Source organism: Chiloscyllium punctatum, chromosome 7, assembly GCF_047496795.1.
Source record: "Chiloscyllium punctatum isolate Juve2018m chromosome 7, sChiPun1.3, whole genome shotgun sequence".
NCBI lineage: Eukaryota > Metazoa > Chordata > Chondrichthyes > Orectolobiformes > Hemiscylliidae > Chiloscyllium > Chiloscyllium punctatum.
Window position 1 is genome coordinate 115,558,429 of NC_092745.1, and position 24,028 is coordinate 115,582,456.

Consider the following 24,028-nt stretch of genomic DNA (forward strand, 5'->3'; position numbering starts at 1 on the left):
TGCTGTGCTTTTCCAGCAAACACTATCGGCTCTGTTGTTAGTGTGCCTTTTATTATTATTTGATCTTCCGGTGAACCTACTTTATCCAGCCTAAACCGGGTCGAATAAATTCATGTCGACTGCGTCCCAAAATGTGGCTTTGACGAGGCTGCTGAGACGTTACATCTGCTCGTTGTAGTCTTTCTGAGGAGGGGAGTTCCTGTAGCGGCTGTGAGGGGGTGGGGGGGGTGGAAAGGTGAAGAAGTCTCGCCATTGCTGAGATGATGAGTTTGTGTGACCTCCCCCCCCCTCCTGTCCCCACTTTGCGCTGGAGAGCACAGGTTCAGGGTAAACTCACCGGTTTAACCTCATCTGAGACTCACCTCCTCCGAGAGCACATTGTGAGAAGCTTGTGACCGGAATGGTGACAGACACAAGGGTGAGCGCAGGGAAGACGCAGAGAAATAAACTTGCCAAGTCTGAGAGAAACTCTTCTCTCTCTGTACCACCTGGCATGACAACCCCCCACCACCCCGCCCCCCCACCACCCCACCACCCACCCCAGGAGGGAGAGAGTGACTGATAACCGCGTTCTCCCTCTAGCGCCTGCTTTGTCCCCTGTGGCCAGGTTTAGACTTAGACCGTGTTGTCCCCTCGTTGTGAGATGGCTTTCTATTTTAAATAAATCTGTGTCGTGAATCTCTTGATTTTCTCAGTGCGGAAGTTTTCATTAACCAAGAATAAGTCATGTCTCAGAGTCTTATACTAAACGGCACAGAGCGCTTCCATGGTCGGGCAAAGACAGCCTCTCCCACACTCATATATATATATATATATACACACACACAATCATACACTCTCTCATACACATACACACTCAAACACACACTCCCACACTCACACACTCATACACATACACTCATACTCATAAACTCATATACGCACACACTCATAAACACAGACACTCATACACATAGATACACTCATACACACACACTCTAACACACACTCATACACTCAAACACACATACTCATAAACACTCACACACTCAGACATCCCTACACACACACAGACAATACACAATGCTCTCACAAACTTTGAACACTTAAACACACTTATATACACTTATACACACACTCTCACATATATACTCTCTCTCTCTCTCACACACACACACACACAAACCAAAACTTTGCAGGTGGGAATTGGTTGGAAATGGTCAGCCACCCATGTGGATTCTCCGAAATGCAATATGTTTGAATGGACTTCAATCTGGAATATCCGCTGTTTTCTCGCTCTCTCTCGCTCTCTCTCTCTCTCAACCCATTGCATTTCTAAAACACAGGAAGTGCTTTTTGTGGTTGTCAGAGCAAAACTGTTGGGAGTTACACAAAGCTGATCAGTTCCCACTTCACATGGCTTCGACCCTCCACGGAACTATTCGGATTGCCCGGGATGATGCAGAAGCCAAGGACTGATCCCATCGCCCAGGTCTTGAGGAGTTCCGCGTTCGGCCACACTTTACAGAGTCTCCGGCACTGAGAGAGGCGCCTGGCTCCAGACTGAGCTGTCAGCCACCGCCACCTTCCCCCCACCCCTCTCCCCACCCCCTCCACCTCCCCAGCGTCTCTCTCTCACACACACACTCTGTCTGTATCACCCCAGGACCCACCGCCAGGGAGAGCCGGTAAGAATTGGTTGTGTTTTCATCAACATTTCCAATCGTGGGAACCACGATATTGTGTCAACGCTCTGTCTTGAATCAAGACTTGAGGAAATTTTGAGTGAATGCGGTTCTGAGCTCGGCCTACACGCTCCTTCACATTTCTATAAGGGTTTTGTCTGAGTCCAAATCTCCTGTGGGTGGGGTTGGAGGGGGGTTGGAAGTGGGGAGGGTCTTCCTAAACCCCACACAGGTTACTGCAGATCTGATGTTCCGCACCGGCGTGTCTATACTGGTCCCCTCTGCCCCACCCCGTCCCTGAGTGTTTTAGGGATAAGGGTAGTTGTCTCTTTATGATGTGAAGACTTGTCAGTGTGAGATTTGTCAGCTTCGACTTGCTGCTGTTTCAAATTGCCCCAGTTTTCTGCTTCCTGTTTACTCTCTTGAGCCTGGATGTTTATAAAGCCTCGGAAATCAGAACTTGGGTATTTTCAATCAGTGCAAATGAAACGAATTCAAGAGAGGGTGCTCGAATTCAGCGAAGATCATTGCATCGAACTCCCCGATGAACGGGCCGGTCTCCCAGCCGGCGCTGCCTCCCGGGGTGTGGACGGTGGAGACGCGGTTTAATTGCGGGAGGTCGGGCTCTCTGTATCGATTTGCACAGACACACAGATGGACCCGCGTGTACTTTCTCCCACGTTTATCGGCCGTGTTTTACCACAAAAGCCTTCGCACGCGGGTGACCTTGACCAGTTCGGGAACGGGAGACGGGCGGAATGATTCAGGGAGCTGCTGGCTTCAAATTTTTCACCGGCTGGAACCGATAAATTGGAGGCAGGACACTGTTATAGACAAGGGAACGCTCGACACAGCGCGATGTCTCTTGTTTGGCTTCATCGTGAAAAATTCCCCCAGCCCAGCGAGAAGCCAGTTTCCCCCAGACAGGCTTTCTCACTGGCTCTGGGTCCATGCTCATCAATACTCAGAATGATACCTAGACTTCAACCAAGTTTTAGTTTGACACTGTTTGTTTTAAAAAAAAGTTGACAGCTCTATATTTGGTTTCAGTTTTTAAAATGTGTTTGCTGGAAACATGAAACAGAGAAATTGCTTGAGGAACTTAGCAGATCTGGCAGCGTCGGTGGAGAGAGAAACATATCGTTTCGAGTCTGGTGTGACTTCTTCCCGAAACGCGAATTCTGTTTCGCGCTCCACAGGTGTTGCCAGGTCTGCAGAGTTTCTCCAGCAAATTTCTGTGTTTAGCTTATAGAAGAGTCATGCACGCGGAAACAGACTCTGGCCAGGGGATGGCCCCTGGTGATCTGTGGTCCCAGCTTTTTCTGCAGAGGGATCAGGGGCAAATAGCGGCTGCAGTCAGACAGACTTGCACCGCTGAATAACAGTGAGAACATCCAATCAAAGTTGCAGTCTTGAGCATGTGAGAACCTTAACAAAGCAATATCGTGCCACCCTCGGCCAGATCAAACGCAACCCGATGTAAAGCATAGCAACTATGTCAACAATTTAATGAAATGTGCTTTGATTTTTTTTTCTCTCACTCCACATTGGGAAACTTGGCAGGCGCTCCAGCTTGGTTATTATGTATTCCAAAAGACAGGTGTAGATAAATCTCAATTCCCCCACCGTCTGATTGCAGGAGTTCCCTCGTCTCATGAATGTTTTTTTTCATCCATATTAACCGCACCAACTTTCAGTATCTTGCACAACTTGCAGGCGTGGGTTTCAAACAGCAAAGACCCCCTCCCCCCACCCCGCCCCCCCAACATCCAATCGGTCGACAAACTGCAACATAAAGCTCTGAGGTGAAACGACAAAAAAAAAACATGCAAAGTCTTTTATCGACAGCGCAAACCATCAGAATCTCGAGCCTGGATAGAACAGAGACCGATATTAAACAGAAGTGTTTGATGATATTTCACAAATAGGGTTGGTGGAACGTCCGCCTATTATAAAACGCAATAACCATGGGCTAATAATGCTAAAGTAATTAAATTTGTACATGTTTCTGATTCATTGGAATTTGATTTTGTGTCACAAATGTCAAATGAAGCAGGTTCCCTCAGTCTCCTGGTCAATATTTAGCCCTGAATCAATATCAACAGATTGGTCACTGTTGTTTGTGAGAGCTTGCTGTATTGGAACTGGCTGCCTCTTTCCTACATCAACAAGTGACTACATTTCGAAGATAGGCCAGTGACTGTAAAGCACTCTGAGGCGCCCTGAGGCCGCGACGGGTGCTATACAAATGAAAGTCGTTTTGAAAATCTTTTTATTCATTCGAAAAGTTAGTGAGAAATAAGATGCAAAACGAACCCGAAAGTTGGATACTCCTTCCAATGTAATGAATGATGGGGAAGTTAGCCTGGGCCATGAAAGTCACAATTAAAGTCCACTTCATCCAACTTCATGTCACTGATCTAGCGAGGCTTCAGAGACCCGGTTCTCCCATTCCGCCTCTTCCATGTGGCCAGGGTGAGCCGGTCTGTTTGATCCTCCATTCTGCACAACAGCTCCACTCACCACACCATTGGATACAGCGAGACCCCGGAGGTTGCCTGAAACTTAAAGCACTTCCAACAACTCAGAAAACATTTTGTGTTTATTGCTGTGACATAGCCTGACGATCTAATTTTTAAAAATTGGCTCCATTGAAATTTGAATCAAAGGATAAAAGCAAATTACTGCGGATGCTGGAATCTGAAACCAAAAGAGAAGATGCTGGAAAATCTCAGCAGGTCTGGCAGCATCTGTAAGGAGAGAAAATACCTCCCTATTTCTCCCCTTTTTTTTAGCTTTGACTCAGTTAGACTCGAAACGTTAGCTCTTTTCTTCTTACAGATGCTGCCAGACCTGCTGAGATTTTCCAGCATTTTCTCTTTTGAAATTTGAATCAAGATTAGGCGAAGCAAACACTTGGTGAACAGTTCACATCAAGTTATTTAAGTTTTGATTATTCGGTGATCAGAATGAGATAACCACCGAGGTATCTTGCAATATTTAACATCATCCGCCCATTATTAGTGTCTGCACAAGAGAACAGAGGAGGTAAATACATTTGGCGTTAACACACCTGCGAGTTTTCAAGTGATTTGGCATTTTGAGACAACTTTGCTGAATGCAAGCTGTGGGAATGGCGTTTTGCATCAGCTTTAGCAGGATCTCGATTGCAGAGCCAGTCAGAATGATTGTGTTGATGGAGTATTGTGTAACCGAGTGGAATAATAGTGTCACTTAAGCCGGGTGCTGTCAGTTTGATTTCCCAGTGGGTGAAAGAGAGATTTGAAGTGAGTAAATGGGGGAGGGGGGGGTGCGGTGGCACAGTCCTGTCCAATCAGATTGCTGGGATTTGGGTTGCCACCTGGCAGGACAACACCTGGTAAACGGCGAGGCTGTCTGCGCCTGCGCCGAGCCGGTCCCTCCTTCCACCCCCCCCGCCCCCCCCCATACACCCTCCCAGTCTATAACAGCCTATATCTAACCAATGATAATGTACACTCTCACAGAGCTCAAATCGGAGGCTCCTCTCAGAAGAGGAGAAGATTGAATCGCTGCCGGGACTGATTTCCTCCAAAGCCCCAGAGCAGCCGCATTCCCTGAGGCTGCGAGATGCCACGGTCATTCCTGGTGAAAAGCAAGAAAGCGCACAGTTACCACCAGCACCGAGACATCGAGGATGCCTACAGCAACAAGCTGGAGAATATCCTGGCGGATATCTGCACAGGTAACGGGAGACAGGGTGAAGCCGAAAGATCGCATCCCAATTGCTGGGCTGCTGTCCTATTCGCTGTTTTCCGGTTGGCTCGAACCTTTTAGAAGGGTCATTTGTCTCAATTCGCCAGGGAATTGTAAAACGCGGGGTTGAATATGACTTTTTTTTTAACAATTTGCTCGAGTATCCGACCTGTCAATGAAGCCGGGGACAAGCCGCCCTAATTATGACCTATCACGATGTGGCTTTTAATATCTGTTAGAGATTCCCAGCTTGTCTCCTCCAGACTCTACAGTATCATATTTTCACTGGGCGATTCGTTCTGTTGTGGCGAACATTACTGGTTAACGAAAGTTGTGATTTGTTTAGGTGATGATCTAATAATTGTTATCTTTAATCTGTCATTTTAATTGGGGAGGACTTCAGATATTTTTTAAATGATATGATGAGACTCTTGTCGTATGCTCATTGTTTAATTTTTTGTTATTGCTTAGACATGTAAAACAGAAGCTGTAACCTGTAAATTGCAAATTGGATGTCGTTTATTGTCGGGAACAGGATAAAATGACACTGTTGGCGGATCTCTCCAGTTTCCGTTAGTATTAGAGACGGGCTAATGAAAATGTGATGACAGCAAAATGATTTCTCTCGCCAATTCTATTTAATCAGCTCCACTTACTCTCTCCCCCCCTCTCCACCCCCTCCAATGTGATCGCAGAGAGCAGGATATCGGAAGATACTACTTATTGCCCAGATGGAGCTTGTGTGGATTCCAAGAGGGAAGAAGGATCGCCGACATCTCAGCTGGTTTACACGGCTGATGTTCCCGAGTCTCCGGCCAGTTGCGAGGGCAATAGCTGCGGCAGAGCCCCCGAGTATGAGAACTTCTGGAGACCCCCTTCCCCGTCCGCATCTCCAGGTAAATACCTGCGTGCCCGCCCCTTCTCCGGGTCATGACGCTTCTGAAACTGGACAGATCACTGTGTTAGCTGGAACGGTGCAACGCAGTTGGAAACCAAATCGGAATTACTGCCCAGCTTTCCGACAGCATCAGACACGGGACTTATTTGCGGGTGGATTTTTATTATTCTTTCTAAACAAATTGATAGATATATACCGCGGATGATGCAAATCTGAACTAAACAGAAGAACTCGGAGGGAAGGACACTCGGTCCGAAACATTAACTCTGATTTCTCTCCACAGATGCTGCCAGACCTGCCGAGCTTTTCCAGCAATTTCTGTTTTTTGTTTTCAAAGAAACTCAACATATCTGGCGGCATCTGCAGAGAGAAACAAGATATTTGTTTCGGGTCCGTTTGTAATTCTTTAACAGAATGCTGTCTCAAATCCATTGAAATGTTGGTTATAAAACAGCTCACCATGTTGCTAACCAGCCGGGGAATGTTTTCCCAAAACTGAACTGCTAGTGAATAGACACTTTCTGTTGTGTGCCTCTTAACGAAACCTTCTTTTTCGTCAATTGTTGACTAACAGCAAAGTTAAACGTTAAAACTCGATGTTATAACGAATAGAGTTCTGAATGGTTTAATACCCCCGGCAAGATAACGCATGTTCCCATTTTTGCGCATCGTAATTATTCCGTTTAAAAGTATTGTTTAAATTGTCATCTGGAATTATTTAATTTCTTTGCTTTTATTTTCGTTTAGTCTCTGAAAAGTCTCTTTCCCCCTCTATGGAGGAGAGCCACTCAGTTGCAATGACTTTCAAACAGTACGGATGGAATAATTACACAGGTTCTGACTTGAAATACCTGGTGCAGAACTTCCGCCCCCAGGCTGTGGAACGGAACTCCGCTGTGGGGCTCTACGGTGAACGGAACTCCGGCCCTGGTGTCTACAGTGAGCTCGGCCCCTCCCCTGGCCTGTACGGCGAGCTCAGTAGCACTGCTCCCAGCTTGTACAGCGAGCGCAGCCACAGCTTTCACGAGAAAAGAACCGAAATTAAAGCCGAGTCCGAGCTTCTCTACAACCGGCTCCTCCTAAATAATGCCTCTTACAAATGCATCAAGTGCAGCAAGGTATGATCAATTTCCCGGCCCACTGGCTCCTTTCGCAAGCCCCCCAGTGACCCTGAAGTCTGCTCCCATTTCTCTAAGGGCTCTCCATCCGTCTATTTTGCCTGTCGTCCGTGGGTGACCTATCTGGGAGAGATGTTCGGAAGCATTTCTGCACACGAGAGGGTGGTAGGAGTTTGGAACTCTCTCCCACAAACTGCAGGTGATGCTGCATTCGTTGTGAATTTGCAGTCAGAGGTAGATACATTTTTGAAAAGCAAAGGTAAAAGGGAGAGGACCAACGGCAGGCATAGGGACTTAGTGCACAGATCAGCCATGATTACATTAAATGGTGGGACAGACACCAGGGACTGAATGGCCTGTGTACTCCCAGTTAGAGTTCCGCCTTCACTGGTATTACTGGGAGCAGGGAGATCTGCAATCTTGCTAAGAAACAGGAACAGGAACACACTGCCCCTTCAGCTTCAATGGGCCCTTCAATGTGTTCCTCTGTGTAGCTTACCGAGCAAAATTATCTCTCATCCACAGAGGACGATGTGGTCTAGTCTCCATTCCCTCCCCGTAGCAATTACGTGGAACTGAGTGTGAAGCAGCATTTGACACTCACTCTCTCTCTCGGTCCGTCCACGTCAAGAAGCGTTTAATACGCGGTTCTTATCAAGTGATGTCAATAACTCTGAAAACTACCAACGTCATGATACGTCCAGGCAGATGTAAGGATTTACAGCCCCAAGCAGGGGAATATGTCTCACTGCCAAATCACATCAGATCCAGTTATTTGTCCTTGTCTGGTCCATGCCGGCATTTATTAGGAGAAAGTGAGGACTGCAGATGCTGGAGATCAGAGCTGAAAATGTGTTGCTGGAAAAGCGCAGCAGGCAGCATTCCTGAAGAAGGGCTTATGCCCGAAACGTCGATTCTCCTGTTCCATGGATGCTGCCTGACCTGCTGCGCTTTTCCAGCAACACATTTTTCAGCATTTATTACCCAATCCTAAATGTCCTTGACCTGAGCAGCTGGCTGAGCTTTTAAAAAAAAATTCGCTCGTGAGATTTGGGCGCCAGCATTTATTGCCCGTCCTCAGTTGTTGTTGTAAACGTGGTGGGTGATCTGCTTTCTGAACTCCTGCAAACCATGTGCTGTGGTAGACCCACAGGATAGGAGGTCTGTTATAGACTGATTTTCTACTCTCTATTTCAGGTATTAAATTGAAATGCAATTGATGACTTACATTCTGAAATTAGTTGGAGGTCATGTTCTCCTCTCTAGCCTTCCAGTCAGCTTGTGGTTGTGCGTGGGTTGGGAAGTGGACATATTACAGAACTTCCACAATTATGCCGAACACACTGGCAAATGGACGAATTGGACCGAAGGGTTTGTTACCGTCCTGCTATGCCCTACGCTGTCAGCAGTTGTTATGTTCTCGGAGCTAAACGTTTCAGTAATTTTCTGATGAAAATCACAGCGAACACATTTAATATCAGGTTAGATTGTAACTAGTTGATGCTGGCTGAGGCCAGAAATAGCGATGAAAAATTAAAATGCAAGTGGACCAGAAGGAAGACTCCAATTGGAGATTACAGACTGTACAGTAGCCTGGTGGTGACATCACCGAGATGGTAACCCATAGGCCAGGGAACATTAGTGAACCCAGTATTACACTACTACATTTTCCATCATATCACAATCCCCTGAGAGGTATTCTTGGAATCAACCTGTTCAGAGATGTTATTACGCACCTCAAGCAGGTGGGAGTTGAACCCGGGTCTCTTGGTTCAGAGGTAGGGACAAAAATCCCCACACTCCCTTGGCAAGTAACTTGATATTATTTGATATCCCCTCATTTTTCTCTTTGCTTGTTTTTTCCTGTTCAGCAATAAACGATCTCACATCAGTAACTCCAGTCTGTTAATAAAACCTTGGGGTCTTTACCAACAGCAAAACCAACATTATCCCGGTGGAGAGCATAACATGATCCACATCTGAATTCGCCTAGTTCTGTCGTAAACGACATGTCAATTTATTTGCCCATTTAATTCCGCCTTTTGAACGCTTTAGTTCTAATTTTATAAAGTTAAAAGTCCCACAACACCACGTTATAGTCCAACATGTTTAGTTGGAACACTAGCTTTCGGAGCGCCGCTCCTTCATCTGGTGGTTGTGGAGTATAAGATGGTAGGACACAGAATTTATAATAACAGTTTACAGTGTGATGTAACTGAAATTATATTTTGTAAAATACAACTTTTCAGAAAGAAAAAGATTGTTTGTTAAGTCTGTCCTCTTTTAGAATGGGCATGATGATTTCAGTTCTTTCATATGTAAATTCCAGAACTTTCTTCAAGTTACATTCTCAAGTGAACTTTAACAATAGGTGTCATGTCGGCCCAAATAATGCACTGAAGGTGTGAGGTGCCCTGTGTGAGGCTGTCTGTGCCCCAATGTTCAGACTGATTCTAATCTAAAGATTTACAGAATCTTACACGGATTCATGAAGTTTTTGAGCAAAATAAAATGTAATCCTGCAAGTACAAATTCACCCCACCAGCTTATATAATTTCAGTTACATCACACTGTAAACTTTTGCTATAAATTCTGTGTCCTACGATTTTACACTCCACAACCGCCTGATGAAAGAGCAGTGCTCCGAAAGCCAGTGCTTCCAAATAAACCTGTTGGACTATAACCTGGTGTTGTGGGACTTTTAACTTTGTACACCCCAGTCCAACACCGGCACTTTCAAATCATAATTTTATAAACCATTTTGATGGACCCCAAAGTATTACCCGGGTGCGCTGAAAATACTGAAATAAATACAAAACCCGTCAAAGACACGGAGCAAGGCAGGGAGAATGTGTGTTTGTGGGCTGTGTAGTGGGGGTTGGAGGGGTAAATAGTTCAGATCAATGACCTTTCTCAGGTCAATTTCTGATGAAAGCTTCATCAACATTGGCAGCAAAAGATGATTCACAAGCACCAAATCTCCCATTAACATCATCAGGCCGTTTACCCAGAGTCTTACAACCCCTCCTGTATCGTGCTATGTAAAATAATGATGCTCCAGCTGTAACAGGTTTTGATTAGCTCCCCTGCATCAGAAAGATTAATTTACAGGTAAAATTCTGAACAGCTTTTCAGAAAGAAGCCCACATGTGGGACCAAGTCTGCGTAGATGTCCCTCAATTGCACCAAAAAAAGACTCAAATTTACACAATTTTATATTAAAATCCTCAAACACAACTGGTCAATTCTTAATTACACACCAGGTGAAATGTTTCTAGCTATCAGCTATTGTTAATGAAGGATATTGTCCCTTCCCTCCAGTAGGTTATTCCAAATATTTTCTAAATTAATGTGTTTTTGGACTAATTTTTATTCAGTCGATGCCCAGCGAGGAGGGGGGCCCTGATCACTCCATTATATTTTAAAGACGCTGGTTTTGCCTGGATCTCTGTTTGAAGGATGCTGCTAACCCTCTGTTCCTATCTCTGTGTCAGGTCTTCTCCACTCCCCACGGTCTCGAAGTCCACGTCCGGCGGTCTCACAGCGGCACCCGCCCCTTCGCCTGTGACAGTTGTGGCAAAACATTCGGCCATGCGGTCAGTCTGGAACAGCACAAGGCCGTGCACTCCCAGGTAAAGGGGGTACCCGCCGGCTGGAACTGCAGGCTAAACCAGCGCATGATTTGTAACTCTGTCATTTATAAGGAACACCCCAATAAAATGACGTTATGTGTATTCGAAGCAACCAAATCAGTTTATATATTTTAGCAAGAACCCATGGATGAGTATTTAGTTGCAATGGTAAACATAATGGTATGAACTGGAGGTGGAAGGAGATTCAATCATAACTTTCAATGGAGAATCGCGTGTACACCTGAAATGAAAAAGAAATTGCAGAGCACATAGGAAAAACAGGCGAGGGGCAGTGTGGAATTAATTGGATAGCCCTTTCAAAGAACTGGCAGAGACACAATGGACCGAATAGATTCATCTGTAGCGCTTCAGTTAGATCATGCAGTTAAAGACATTTTGAATAATGGCGTAGTTGAGCATTTCTCCCAGTTATTTTCCAATATCACAACTTTACAAATTAACCTTAAAATCGTTATTTTAGGATATACTCTAGAATATGTCAGCAACTTGTAAAACTGCAATATGATTATGAAGAGTTAACGCAAGTTAAAACAAAAAAAAGTCATCGTCGACATATCTATTAAGAACTCAGAGCAGAACTAACGCCAATGGATGTGCTCTAGTACATTTGGATTTTCAAAATGTATTTAGTCTGATACCACAGAAGAGGTTATACAATATTTGGGCTCATGAGATTTACGATGATATATTAATATGGATGAAGGATTATTTAACAGCCAGAAACCAGAGTTGGAATACATGGGTCATTTTCAGGATAGCCGGGTGTAACTATTGGAAAGCTACAATAACCAGCGACTAGGTCTCAGCCATTTACTAGGAGAAAGTGAGGACTGCAGATGCTGGAGATCAGAGCTGAAAATGTGTTGCTGGAAAAGCGCAGCAGGTCAGGCAGCATCAAAGGAGAAGGAGAATCGACGTTTCGGGCATAAGCCCTTCTTCAGGAATGAGGAAAGTGTGCCAAGCAGGCTAAGATAAAAGGTAGGGAGGAGGGACTTGGGGGAGGGGTGCTGGAAATGCGATAGGTGGAGGGTGAGGGTGATAGGCCAGAGTGGGGGTGGGGTGGAGAGGTCAGGAAGAAGATTGCAGGTTAGGAAGGTGGTGCTGAGTTCGAGGGTTGGGACTGAGACAAGGTGGGGGGGAGGGGAAATGAGGAAACTGGAGAAATCAGAGTTCATCCCTTGTGGTTGGAGGGTTCCTAGGCGGAGGATGAGGCGTTCTTCCTCCAGCCGTCGTGTTGTTATGGTCTGGCGATGGAGGAGTGCAAGGACCTGTATGTCCTTGGTGGAGTGGGAGAGGGAGTTGAAGTGTTGAGCCACGGGGTGGTTGGGTTGGTTGGTCCGGGTGTCCCAGAGGTGTTCTCTGAAACGTTCCGCAAGTAGACGGCCTGTCTCCCCAATATAGAGGAGGCCACATCGGGTGCAGCGGATGCAGTAAATGATGTGTGTGGAGGTGCAGGTGAATTTGTGGCGGATATGGAAGGATCCCTTGGGGCCTTGGAGGGAAGTAAGGGGGGAGGTGTGGACGCAAGTTTTGCATTTTTTGTGGTTGCAGGGGAAGGTGCCGGGAGTGGAGGTTGGGTTGGTGGGGAGTGTGGACCTGACGAGGGAGTCATGGAGGGAGTGGTCTTTTCGGAACGCTGATAAGGGAGAGGAGGGAAATATATCCCTGGTGGTGGGGTCCATTTGGAGGTGGCAGAAATGATGACGGATGATACGATGGAAATAGAGGTTGGTGGGGTGGTAGGTGAGGACCACCAGGACAGAACCCCACTGGAACCGAATCAACCGAATTTACTATAAACCGACCGACTCCCACAGCTACCTAGACTACACCTCCTCCCACCTGCCCCCTGTAAAAACGCCATCCCATATTCCCAATTCCTTTGTCTCAGCTGCATCTGCTCCCAGGAGGACCAGTTCCAATACCGTACAACCCAGATGGCCTCCTTCTTCAAAGACCGCAATTTCCCCCCAGACGTGATCGACGATTCTCTCCACCGCATCTCCTCCACTTCCAACTCCTCCGCCCTTGAGCCACGCCCTGCCAATCGCCACCAGGACAGAACCCCACTGGTCCTCACCTACCATCCCACCAACCTCCATATACATTGTATCATCCGTCGTCATTTCCGCCAACCAACCAACCCAACCACCCCGTGGCTCAACACTTCAACTCCCCCTCCCACTCCACCAAGGACATGCAGGTCCTTGGACTCCTCCATCGCCAGACCATAGCAACATGATGGCTGGATGAAGAGCGCCTCATCTTCCACCCAGGAACCCTCCAACCACAAGGGATGAACTCAGATTTCTTCAGTTTCCTCATTTCCCCTCCCCCCACCTTGTCTCAGTCCCAACTCTTGAACTCAGCACTACCTTCCTCACCTGCAATTTTCTTCCTGACCTCTCCGCCCCCACCCCCAACCCCACCCCCACTCCAGCCAATCACCCTCACCTTAACCTCCTTCCACCTATCGCATTTCCAATGCCCCTCCCCCAAGTCCCTCCTCCCTACCTTTTATCTTAGCCTGCTTGGCATACTTTCCTCATTCCTAAAGAAGGGCTCATGCCCGAAATGTTGATTCTCCTGCTCCTTGGATGCTGCCTGACCTGCTGCGCTTTTCCAGCAACATATTTTCAGCTCAGCCATTTACGATCAATATCAATAACTTAGATGAAGGGCCAAATGTATTTTTTTTTCAAGTTTTCTGATTATAAAAAGCTGAGCCTGAGGGTAAGGTATGAAGAGATTGCAGATAGATATAGATTGATTAACTCAGTGTATAAAAAGGTAGCAGATGGAATGGAATGTGGAAAGTATGAAATTATCCACTTCATTCTGAAGAATGAAAAAGCAGATTCATTTACTGAAGCAAGAGATTTTTAAATGTGGTATTCAAATGGAGTTGGGTTAATCATATATGAATGAGGGAAAGTTAACTTGTCAACACAGCAAGCAATTAAGAATATTCCACCTTTCTTATAGAGTAGGGTATTGGAGAAAGTCTTGCTGTCATTTATAGAGCTTTACTGAAATTGTGCTTGGAGTACTGTACACATTTGATTTCTTACTTAAGGAGGGATGGATTGACTTAAAGTAGGGGCATTAAAAGTTCACAAGACTGATTTCTGGAACCAGAAGCTTGTCCCATGAAGAGATTGAGTAGAACAGGCACATATTTCTAGACATTAGAAGAATGAGAGGTGATCCCATTGAAACATATAATTCTTAGAGAGTCTAATTGGGTAGATGCTGAGACTCTTTTTCTTGGTTGGAAAATCCAGATGGGATTCACTTCTTCCATTTAGGACTGAAATGAGGAGAGGTTCCTTCTTTCATTGGTTTGTGAATCTGGTATTTGCTATTTTTAAGACTGTGGCAGATCCATCCATGTATTTATTTAAACCTGAAATGGATAACCACAAAGGTTTATCATGATAAGGCACAAAAATTAAGCTAAACTAGCGCAGTGCTTCCTTTTTCCTGGTGTTGCTCCTTTTAATGTGACTCTAGAGTAGAAAAGGGAGGGAAACGTCAATTGCTGAGCATTGCAGGGTTGTTGCAGGAGGGAGTGGGATGAGAGAGCTAGTTTTATGACAGTAGCAATGGAGCCTCAAAGATCTTCCATTGTTCCATACCCTCCAATGGAAAGAAAAATGAGAACTGAAAGGAACTTATTTGTTGTTAATATTCCTTCTCAGTTCCAACACAATTGTCACAACCTCAGATTTTGAGACCCAAATCTCCTCTCCCCTCCATTTGGAATGCTCTGTGATTTGACTGAATGGGCCAACTCCTGCTTTATATCTTATATTCTATCTGTTTAGAACTTAGAAATTTTCTTCCTAAATTAAAGTTGTGACTGTACCCTTAGTCAGCTATCACTTAGACATATATTGTACAATATATATCTTTTTCAGAGTGACAAAGTGAAACATTATTTTTTTAATTCCACATTGCACTTTTATTTTGTTTCATTAGGAAAGGAGCTTTGACTGCAAGATCTGTGGTAAAACTTTTAAAAGGTCTTCTACATTGTCTACACACTTGTTGATTCACTCAGACACAAGACCTTACCCCTGTCAGTACTGTGGAAAGAGATTTCACCAGAAGTCAGACATGAAAAAGCACACCTTCATTCACACAGGTGAGGAGGAGCTGAAAGCTCTGTGGAAGTATACAAAAATCTGTGTATGCAGTGAATATGAAGGAAACCAGTAACTTTCTTATCAGTCTGGATATTCAATTCACATTCACTTTCTTCAGAATGGTTCTCACTTGATGCTTTCTTTTCAGATAGAGACAGAAATAGGTGATTCAGTACTAGCCTGTTCTGCTATATAATTGGACCATTGTTCGCCTGTCCCCCACCACATTGGTTCCTTATCCTTGCCTAAAAATAATTAAATGGATATTTGAAATTTTCAATTCATCTCTGGTCTTAGCTGCTTTTTTGGGACAAAGACAGCTCCATGCTTCCATGCGTACAAGGTAAAATACCATTGGAAATACAGGTCTGGCAGCATCAGTGGAGAGAGAACACAGAAGGTTTCAGTTCTGATGAACACTCCTCGACCTCATTCATGGGATGTAGGCATTACTGGTAAGAGCTGCATTTGTTGCCCATCTTTGTATCGAGTGTCTAGTCAGGCCATTTTATCGGGCTGTTCAGAGTTAACTACATTGCTATAGGTCACATAAAGACTAAACTGATTAAGGACATCAGATGTTCCTCTCTGGAGGTTACTGGTAAAACAGCTGAGCTTTTATTACAATCAACTGTTGTTGAATAGAAATTTAGAACAGAAGTAGTCCTTTCAGCCTTTGGGCCTGCTCCACCATTCAATAGGATGATCATCCAACTCAGTGCCCAGTTTCCATTTTCTCCCCTATACATTTTGATCCCTTTAGCCCAAAGAACTATGTCCACTTCCTTCTTATAAAGATTCAATGTTTTGGCCTGAACTGCTTTTTGTGGCAGAGAATTCCACAAGCCCTCTTGGCGAAGAATCTTTTTCTCATCTCATACCTTATACCGTTGTATGATTACATAGTGTTCAACAGTAATAATTAGCTTTATGTTTATTATAAGCAGTGTTCCCACCCCCCCCCCCCCCTCCCCCACATACACATTAGTCTGGATCTCTAGATTGCGAGCCTGATGACATTGCTACCCAGCACCTTCCTGAGGAGTGAACCCACGTTCTTTCTCTCTTCACAGACGCTGCTTAACCTGCTGAATATTTACATCGTTGCAAACAGAAGCTTTGCGTGAAGAACCCTTTCGAGTGTTTGATTTTGAAGCTAGCATTCACTAAAGTCCAATTTCCCGTCTGGCTGTTGTGTGCTGTCCATTCTCCCTAGTTTGCACTGCAACCCAATGCCAGTGCAATATTGCATCTCTTTTGTGAACAATGCCTGATGAAAGAAACGGCATTTGGCAATGATTTCATCAATGGCATCTGTTTAATAATTTAATCGTGGCAATCCAATCAGTGTAGTTTAATATGATCCGTCCGCTGTTTGTTCAGAGCGGCTCTGCTGTAAGATGAATACATGATATTATTAGCCTGGCCTTGATTTCACCACCAGCGAAAATGACAGGTGAATCACACTTTGACCGTGGTGGGCTGAGCTAGTCTCTCAAATCGCCTGCCTGCCATGTCTGGTTGAGGCGACAACAGCAGACTGTGCATAAAACACGGCAACCGAGGGAAGGGAGCTGGATTTCCATTAAACAACACGGTTGGAAATGTCTGTCAGGAGCTTGCGTGGGCTGTTGGTACAACCTGCAGCCAGTCACTTCTCACAGTTCACCAAATGATATATCCTCCTAAAATAAAACTGGGAACGTGAACTTTATTTCTCTCCGCACGGATGCTGCCAGACCTGCTGAGTTTCTCCAGTATCTGTTAAGATTTCTAGCATCTGCAGTATTGTATCTTTATGGTCAGTCCGCTCAAAGTAAACATCCAGGTCAGGCGGGGAAGCTCGAGCAGTTTTATTTATGGTTTTGTTGTCAATGTCAGCTAACATCAGAGAAACGTACAGTACTGAGCCAAGACAGCAGTCCCAGAGGCTGTTCCCCCACTCAATCTCCTCGGAACTTGCCGCAAATGTTTGATCTTATTTAAGATTTGGAGATGCCGGTGTTGGACTGGGGTGTACAAAGTTAAAAATCACACAACACCAGGTTATAGTCCTGATCACCTGATGAAGGAGCGTCGCTCCGAAAGCTAGTGTGCTTCCAATTAAACCTGTTGGACTATAACCTGGTGTTGTGTGATTTTTAACTTTGAGCTTATTTAAGGTTTTGTTGCCTTAGCATTCTCCACGTTGTTTTTTACCTTGTGAAAATGCACTTGGATCAGTGTAGTTTGATGCGGTTAGACAACTTATTGTCGGTCTGAAGACGAATCTCATTTTAAGAAGGGTGAAACGGTGTGGAAAAAGGCGGGAGTGACTCAAAAATAAGGAAGAACTTTATCCGCTCACGTTGACGAATAAGCGTGGCGCGGTGGTAGTGCCCTACTTCTAAGCCAGGAGGGACCAAGTCCCACCTGGTCCGGATGTTTGTCAGAACATGCCTGAACAGGTTGACTAGAAAACACCAGCTAAACAAATGATAAAAGGCAACGAATGGGGATCAGTAGTGACAGGATTTTAAGTGTTGGAATGAGGGGACTGTTTAGCAAGAAATATAATAACTTTATAGGGAAGGTCACAGCTAATGTGTTCTGTGGAAAGGTGACTGGACCCGAAACGTTAACTCTGATTTCTCTCCACAGATGCTGCCAGACCTGCTGAGCTTTTCCAGCAACTTATGGTTTTGTTGTCAATGTAAAACGCGCAATGGTCGAGTTAGTCTGTTTCGGATTAAATGCATGGTTTTAAAAAAAAAATTCACGAACATAGAAAATGTTGGTGAAACGCAGTAGGTCTCAGCAGTTAGTGTTTCGATTCTGTGGGAGAATAGGTCGTACGAGGATAGGTTGAGAGTGCTAGGCCTTTTTGGCGAAGGATGAGGGGTGACTTGATAGAGGTTTATAAGATGATCAGAGGAATAGATAGAGTAGACAGTCAGAAACTTTTCCCCCGGGCACAACAGAGTGTTACAAGGGGACATAAATTTAAGGTGAACGGTGGAAGGTATGGGGGTGGGGGGGATGTCAGGGGTAGGTTCTTTACCCAGAGAGTGGTGGGGGCATGGAATGCGCTGCCTGTGGGAGTGGCAGAGTCAGAATCATTGGTGACCTTTAAGCGGCAATTGGATAGGTACATGGATAGGTGCTTAAGCTAGGACAAATGTTCGGCACAACATCGTGGGCCGAAGGGCCTGTTCTGTGCTGTATTGTTCTATGTTCTATGTTCTAATAAGACTCTTCTTCAGTTCTGGACTGGGAAGTGAACTCTATTTCTCTCCGCACGGATGCTGCCAGACCTGCTGAGTTTCTCCAGTATCTGTTAAGGTTTCTAGCATCTGCAGTATTGTATCTTTATGGTCAGTCCGCTCAAAGTAAACATCCAGGTCAGGCGGGGAGGCTCGAGCAGCTCGCTGTCAATGTTGTCCGATTTAGCTAAAGTTCTGTCCTGACCAGACTGCAGAGGGGAAGATGATCACGTACTCCCTGCGCTATTTTTGCACGAATTCTGCACTATTTAAGCCAGAACGAGACCACTTTCAGACCACACTGATCTTTATTTTTGTGAGTTTGCACCGTATTTTCCTCACTGTAGCATGCAGGATGGTGCTGGTCTCACACAAGCAATCCAGCCCTCACTGGGTCTAGATTAGAGTGTGGTGCTGGAAAAGCACAGCAGGTCAGGCAGCATCCGAGGAGCCCGAAAATTGACGTTTCGGGCAAAGGCCAGGCTCATTCTTGATGAAGGGTTTTTGCCCGAAACGTCTCCTGCTCCTCGGATGCTGCCTAACCTGCTGTGCTCTTCCAGCATCACTCTAATCTTGACTCTGATCTCCAGCATCTGCAGTCCTCACTTTCGCCCATGGTTACCAGGGGGTTCACTTACAGCGAGGAAAACTTACTCTGCAGCAACTTGCTCGAAGAATCGAAAAAACCTGAAAACAAAACAAAAACAAAAATAACCCTGTGTTTAATGGGTTTCAGATTAACGTTTCACATCCTTTCTTTTCGTTTAAGTAATTTCAATGGCAGATCACTCTTTCCTCTTCCTGGGTCATGTATTATTCAACCTTTCTATCCAGTACATTAGATATGTTGTACCCACCTTCAACGGGGTTTCTATTGTATAGCCAATAAAATTCAAACAAGGTAGACCGCGTTGTGCGGGGAAAGGGTCATCAAATGCACAACGTGGAACGAGATTGTGCGAAGCTGTATTTTAATTTCGCTATGCAAGAGTTTTTTTCGTTTAAAGAAGTGCTTAGGTTTCTAACGATTAACTAAATGTCTGGAGACCTATCAATGCGCTTAAAGGCAAAATACTGCGGACGCTGGAACTCAAGTAAATACAGAGAATGCTGGAGGAATAGTTTTGAAAAGTCTTCCTGTCTCTCCAAAGATGCTGCCAGACCTGCTGAGTTTCTCCAGCACTTTCAGTGGTTGAGATATATGTGGCTGGCTCTAAGTTCAAGACTGATTTCCCTCTATGAATCATATCACTCATTTAAAATATATATTTTTATAAATAAGGGGAAACGTTAATCCGTGCATTTTGGGGAAAGCCCTGCGATTCTGAGGTAATGTTGCACCAGAAGTGCAAAGACGTGCAGGTTAGCTGGATTGGCCGTGCTAAATCACCCAGTGTCTCGGGATGTGTAGGGTTGACCATGGGGAATGCGGGGTTACAGGGGTAGGCTGGGGGCGTCGAGATGGGATACTCTTTGCAGGGTCGATGTGGACTCGATGGGCTGAATGGCCTGTAGGGATCCTGTGATTCTAATGGATTTCCTCTTGTTTCCCCTCCCCCAGGTGAGAAGCCACACAAATGCCAGGTGTGTGGTAAAGCTTTCAGTCAGAGCTCGAACCTGATCACACACAGCCGCAAACACACTGGCTTCAAGCCTTTCGGCTGTGACCTGTGCGGCAAAGGGTTCCAGAGGAAGGTGGATCTCCGAAGGCACCGGGAGACCCAGCACGACTTGAAATAGGCGGCGGGTAGACGGTGGAGAGGAAGGAACGTTGTAGTGAGGCAGGTAGCAGCTCCTCAGCCCGGCCGAGATGACCCACAGCGTGTCCATGTGCTCAGTGCAGGCTGGAGATTGGAGTAGGGGCAAACTGAGGACCAGATGGACTTCTCCGTGTGTTCGAGGCATTGTCTTTTGTTTTATAAACACTTCAGAGGCAGCTCAAGGCTAATCTTATATCGCCTCGGTAAATCTTACATAGTCCCGTTTCCAATTTAACGTTCTTAAACAAAAAAAATCCCGTTCGACACACGTTAAAAGCTGAAATGTGTGAATTCACTAGAAATTAATTGTTCAAACCGTCATCTCCTTTATGGAAGAAAAGGAGAGAGATAAATTATTTTATAAATCAAATTTGTAATTCATGACAAAATTGACTCGGCTTAATGCCTGGGTGATCATGGTGTGTTTATTGATAGACCATCCAAATGGGCGCGTTTCAGTTGCTTGTTTGCTGATGGTAAAAATCCCCACCCTGTAAAGCAAAACTCTTACAATTTGACTCCCTGCCAGAGGCAATAAAATCAGAACGGGACCCGTCCCCTCAGCCACCAGGTCTCTAACAACCTAAAGACAAAGCCTCATCAAATCCAACACCGCATTTACTATTGTCTCTCAATGGTTATCCTTTCTCAGGAGATGAAAATGACAGAGCTCAACTCAATTGATGTTCGAGAGGGGGCATGGAATGAAACAAGTTATTGGGATAAACCTTTCTCCCGCTCCCTAAGAATGTATTTTTGTGTCTCGTTCGTGAGCGAATGGTGGGGTCCAATGGGGAGGTGGTAACAAGGCAAGATTTCATTCAACATTCATGCGTTGACACAAGGTTAAAATTGGGCCCAGCCGTTATAGTGTCAGAAACGTAGGTTTTAACGATGAATACAGAACGAGAGGACGCTTCATTGTCTTTCTGTTGGCGAAGATCCCTAAATTGTACAAAGTGTACTGAAGGCCAGGGATGGTGTAGCGGCCAGACCCTGGGCGGTGTTAAAAGTTTACGGAGAGCAATCGGATGCAGGTTAGACACAGATTGATGCCTGTTCAACCGCTCCCCCTCCCCGCCCCCCATGAGTGAACAGAATAAAATGTGAGCGAAGCTGGTTATTTTCTGAGTGCGAGTACCAAATGGTCAGACGCTCAAACTATATATTTCAACGTTTGTATTTTCCTGTGCAAACTTCAATGAGAGTGTGCTATTATAATCTATTCGAATTTATTTATTCACAAAACCGAATTATGAAATAAATTTTGGTAAAATTTGTAGTCTTCTAGTTGTAACTGTTGCATTTCAAAACACACTCAATTTACATTCTACAACTAACAGGGGATGCTACCGACGCTGATCATCTTGCGAAATTTGAAGATTATAAATATATTTCTTAACGTGGTCACTGGAGCCCTATTAAAAATTCATTATGCATATAACATGTCACATTATTCATGAGCCAGAGGTCGTACCTTTTGTATGCTGGAATACACTGTGTAAGAGGAGAAGTTGAGCACACCTTTGTTGAGGTTTTTAAATTTTTAATAACACCTCTAGCTAGCCATTTGGTGAGTCAGAACTCAAGTGGAAACGCAGGACTCTTTCATGGAAAGACAAACCTTTCAGCCGGTTTAGAGATACTTTCAGCTTGTCTCCATCCACTTCAGTGATGATTAAATTACATATCAAGTGTGCACGGATATCAGGATTCAGACATTTAAAGTGAATTTCGTTTGATTGATTTCTTAATTTCACGCGGGCGTCGAAAACTCTGACGTAACCATGTGACACAGGAGAATATTCCCTGACTCGAGTCATTTCATATGCAGCGGTAGCTAAGGCCTGTTTGCAACTTTGAAGTCCAAAGTAACAAGTTACTTAATAAAACAGATCACGCAGAATACAGCCCCTAAATCAGATCAAGCAGCAGATATTTAACACACTGTGTGCCTGAGGCAATAACCTAATTGCGCCGCCCAATGTGTATCTTCATATCTTAAATTTCTCCTTCATACAATATTTCCAAACCCCACACGCGCCACATCTGGTACAAATCAAATATTTAAACTCAGTTGTTCTGTGAATCGAATATTTACCCATCGAACTGCCCAAGCGGCAATAAACCTGAGAGAGCCACGTCCACTTTCATTTCAATACTAAAGTCTATTTCATTGCAAATACATTCGTGCGTTTATATACCGTTTATCAGTTCTCCCAGAGACATGTTTGTGGGCTAGACAACAGAGACACACTTTGAAGTGAGTGACTGTTGTTTACGGAGGAAAAGTAATTCAAAGATTAAAATATTTGTTACATTTCTGTGTGTTGCGGTGCGTTGTAATACAATGTGTAATTTTTCGCAATCTAGAATTACAGTTTAATGTAGTCTGTTCAATGTAACACATTGCTCCTGATTTGGAAAGAATTATAAAATTACAGCATTCGTTTGGACATTTCTTCTTGAGTTCCTATTTTTCTCCAAGCCGAGTGGCAAGAAAATGATGCTAACTTTAGAGTTATAATGACGGTTGGAAAGGCTTTGAATGAGGCGATTTTTTTTTGTGCCTGAACTTAATGCTTTAATCGGGCTCCAGCTTGTTTCTGTCAAAATGTGGTATCAAGCGACCCTTAGCTCAGGACCTTCCTTCAGTCACATTATCACAGCACAACAAAGAAAAACTCAACTGCTTAGCGTCACAATAAATCTAAGGCCAAATCAAAAACATTGAAAATAAAATGCATATAACAGATACATATATACAACTGATCAAATAACAACTGGAATCTCTAAGCTACGCAAAACTCTTCGGGAGATTATGGTTAGATTTCAGAAGCAAATGCAGAGCTGAATGAAAATCCCTTAATGATTTTGCATTGAACTATTATATAATTAGTGTGGAAGACAAATCTCTGGCCAGGGTTCGAATTCTGCCATGGCAGATGGTGGAATTTGAATTCAACAAATATCTGGAATTAATAGCCTAATGATGACCATTGTTGGTTGCCAGGAAAAACCCATCTGGTTTACTAATGTCCTTCAGGAAACTGTCATCCTTACCTAGTCTGGTCTACGTGTGACTCCAGACTCACAGAAATGTGGTTGACTCTCAACAGTTAGGGGTGGGCAATAAATGCTGGCCAAGTCAGCAATGCCCTCATCCTGTGAATGAATAAAAAAAGTCTGTTCTCTTACTTTGAACGATCCATGTCTTCTCAAACATAAAATGCCACACACATCCATCACTGAGATTCTCACTCACTTCCTGGGTGATAACAAATTGATATCTAAAGACATTGAAAATGTTTTTGAATCTATTCATGGTTTTATCTTTAACAAATCTGCTTTATTCTTTAACTTTGAAAGCTAACAATTAGATTAGATTACATTACAGTGTGGAAACAGGCCCTTCGGCCCAACAAGTCCACACCGACCCGCCACCCACCCAGACCCATTCCCTTAACACTACGGGAATTTAACATGGCCAATTTACCTGACCTGCACATCTTTGGACTGTGGGAGGAAACCGGAGCAAACCCACGCACACACGGGGAGAAAGTGCAACTCCACACAGTCAGTCGCCTGAGGCGGGAATTGAAGCCGGGACTCTGGCGCTAACCACTGTGCCACCCAACAAATTCTGGAAATGGCTAATTTCCCTGCAGCCTTCTCCCACCCCCATGCAGACCACTTGGAGGCATTGACAGTCTCAGTTTGCCTAGTATTGGGAAAATCCTTCATTCAAACATGAGTTGGCAATGTCACTTAAAAAACAAAGATCACAGGTTGTCTGTTGCGGGAAGTGGA

General features: G+C 44.6%; 1 protein-coding gene across 2 annotated transcripts; it reads left to right on the forward strand.

Annotated features, from left to right (window-relative positions):
* Nucleotides 1–1,394: 1,394 nt before the first annotated feature.
* gfi1ab (growth factor independent 1A transcription repressor b) lies at nucleotides 1,395–22,674 on the forward strand. 2 transcript variants are annotated; one of them, XM_072574681.1, is made up of 7 exons: nucleotides 1,395–1,667; nucleotides 5,171–5,388; nucleotides 6,095–6,295; nucleotides 7,045–7,415; nucleotides 10,910–11,047; nucleotides 15,050–15,215; nucleotides 20,020–22,674. In XM_072574681.1, the coding sequence occupies exons 2-7, from the start codon at nucleotides 5,274–5,276 to the stop codon at nucleotides 20,196–20,198; spliced, it is 1,170 nt and encodes a 389-aa protein (XP_072430782.1). In that variant the 5' UTR covers nucleotides 1,395–1,667; nucleotides 5,171–5,273; the 3' UTR covers nucleotides 20,199–22,674. The 2 variants fall into 2 exon arrangements, with proteins under 2 accessions (XP_072430782.1, XP_072430783.1); XM_072574682.1 differs by lacking the exon at nucleotides 1,395–1,667 and adding an exon at nucleotides 5,871–5,971 and having other exon boundaries at nucleotides 5,288–5,388.
* The last annotated feature ends 1,354 nt before the right edge of the window (nucleotides 22,675–24,028 follow it).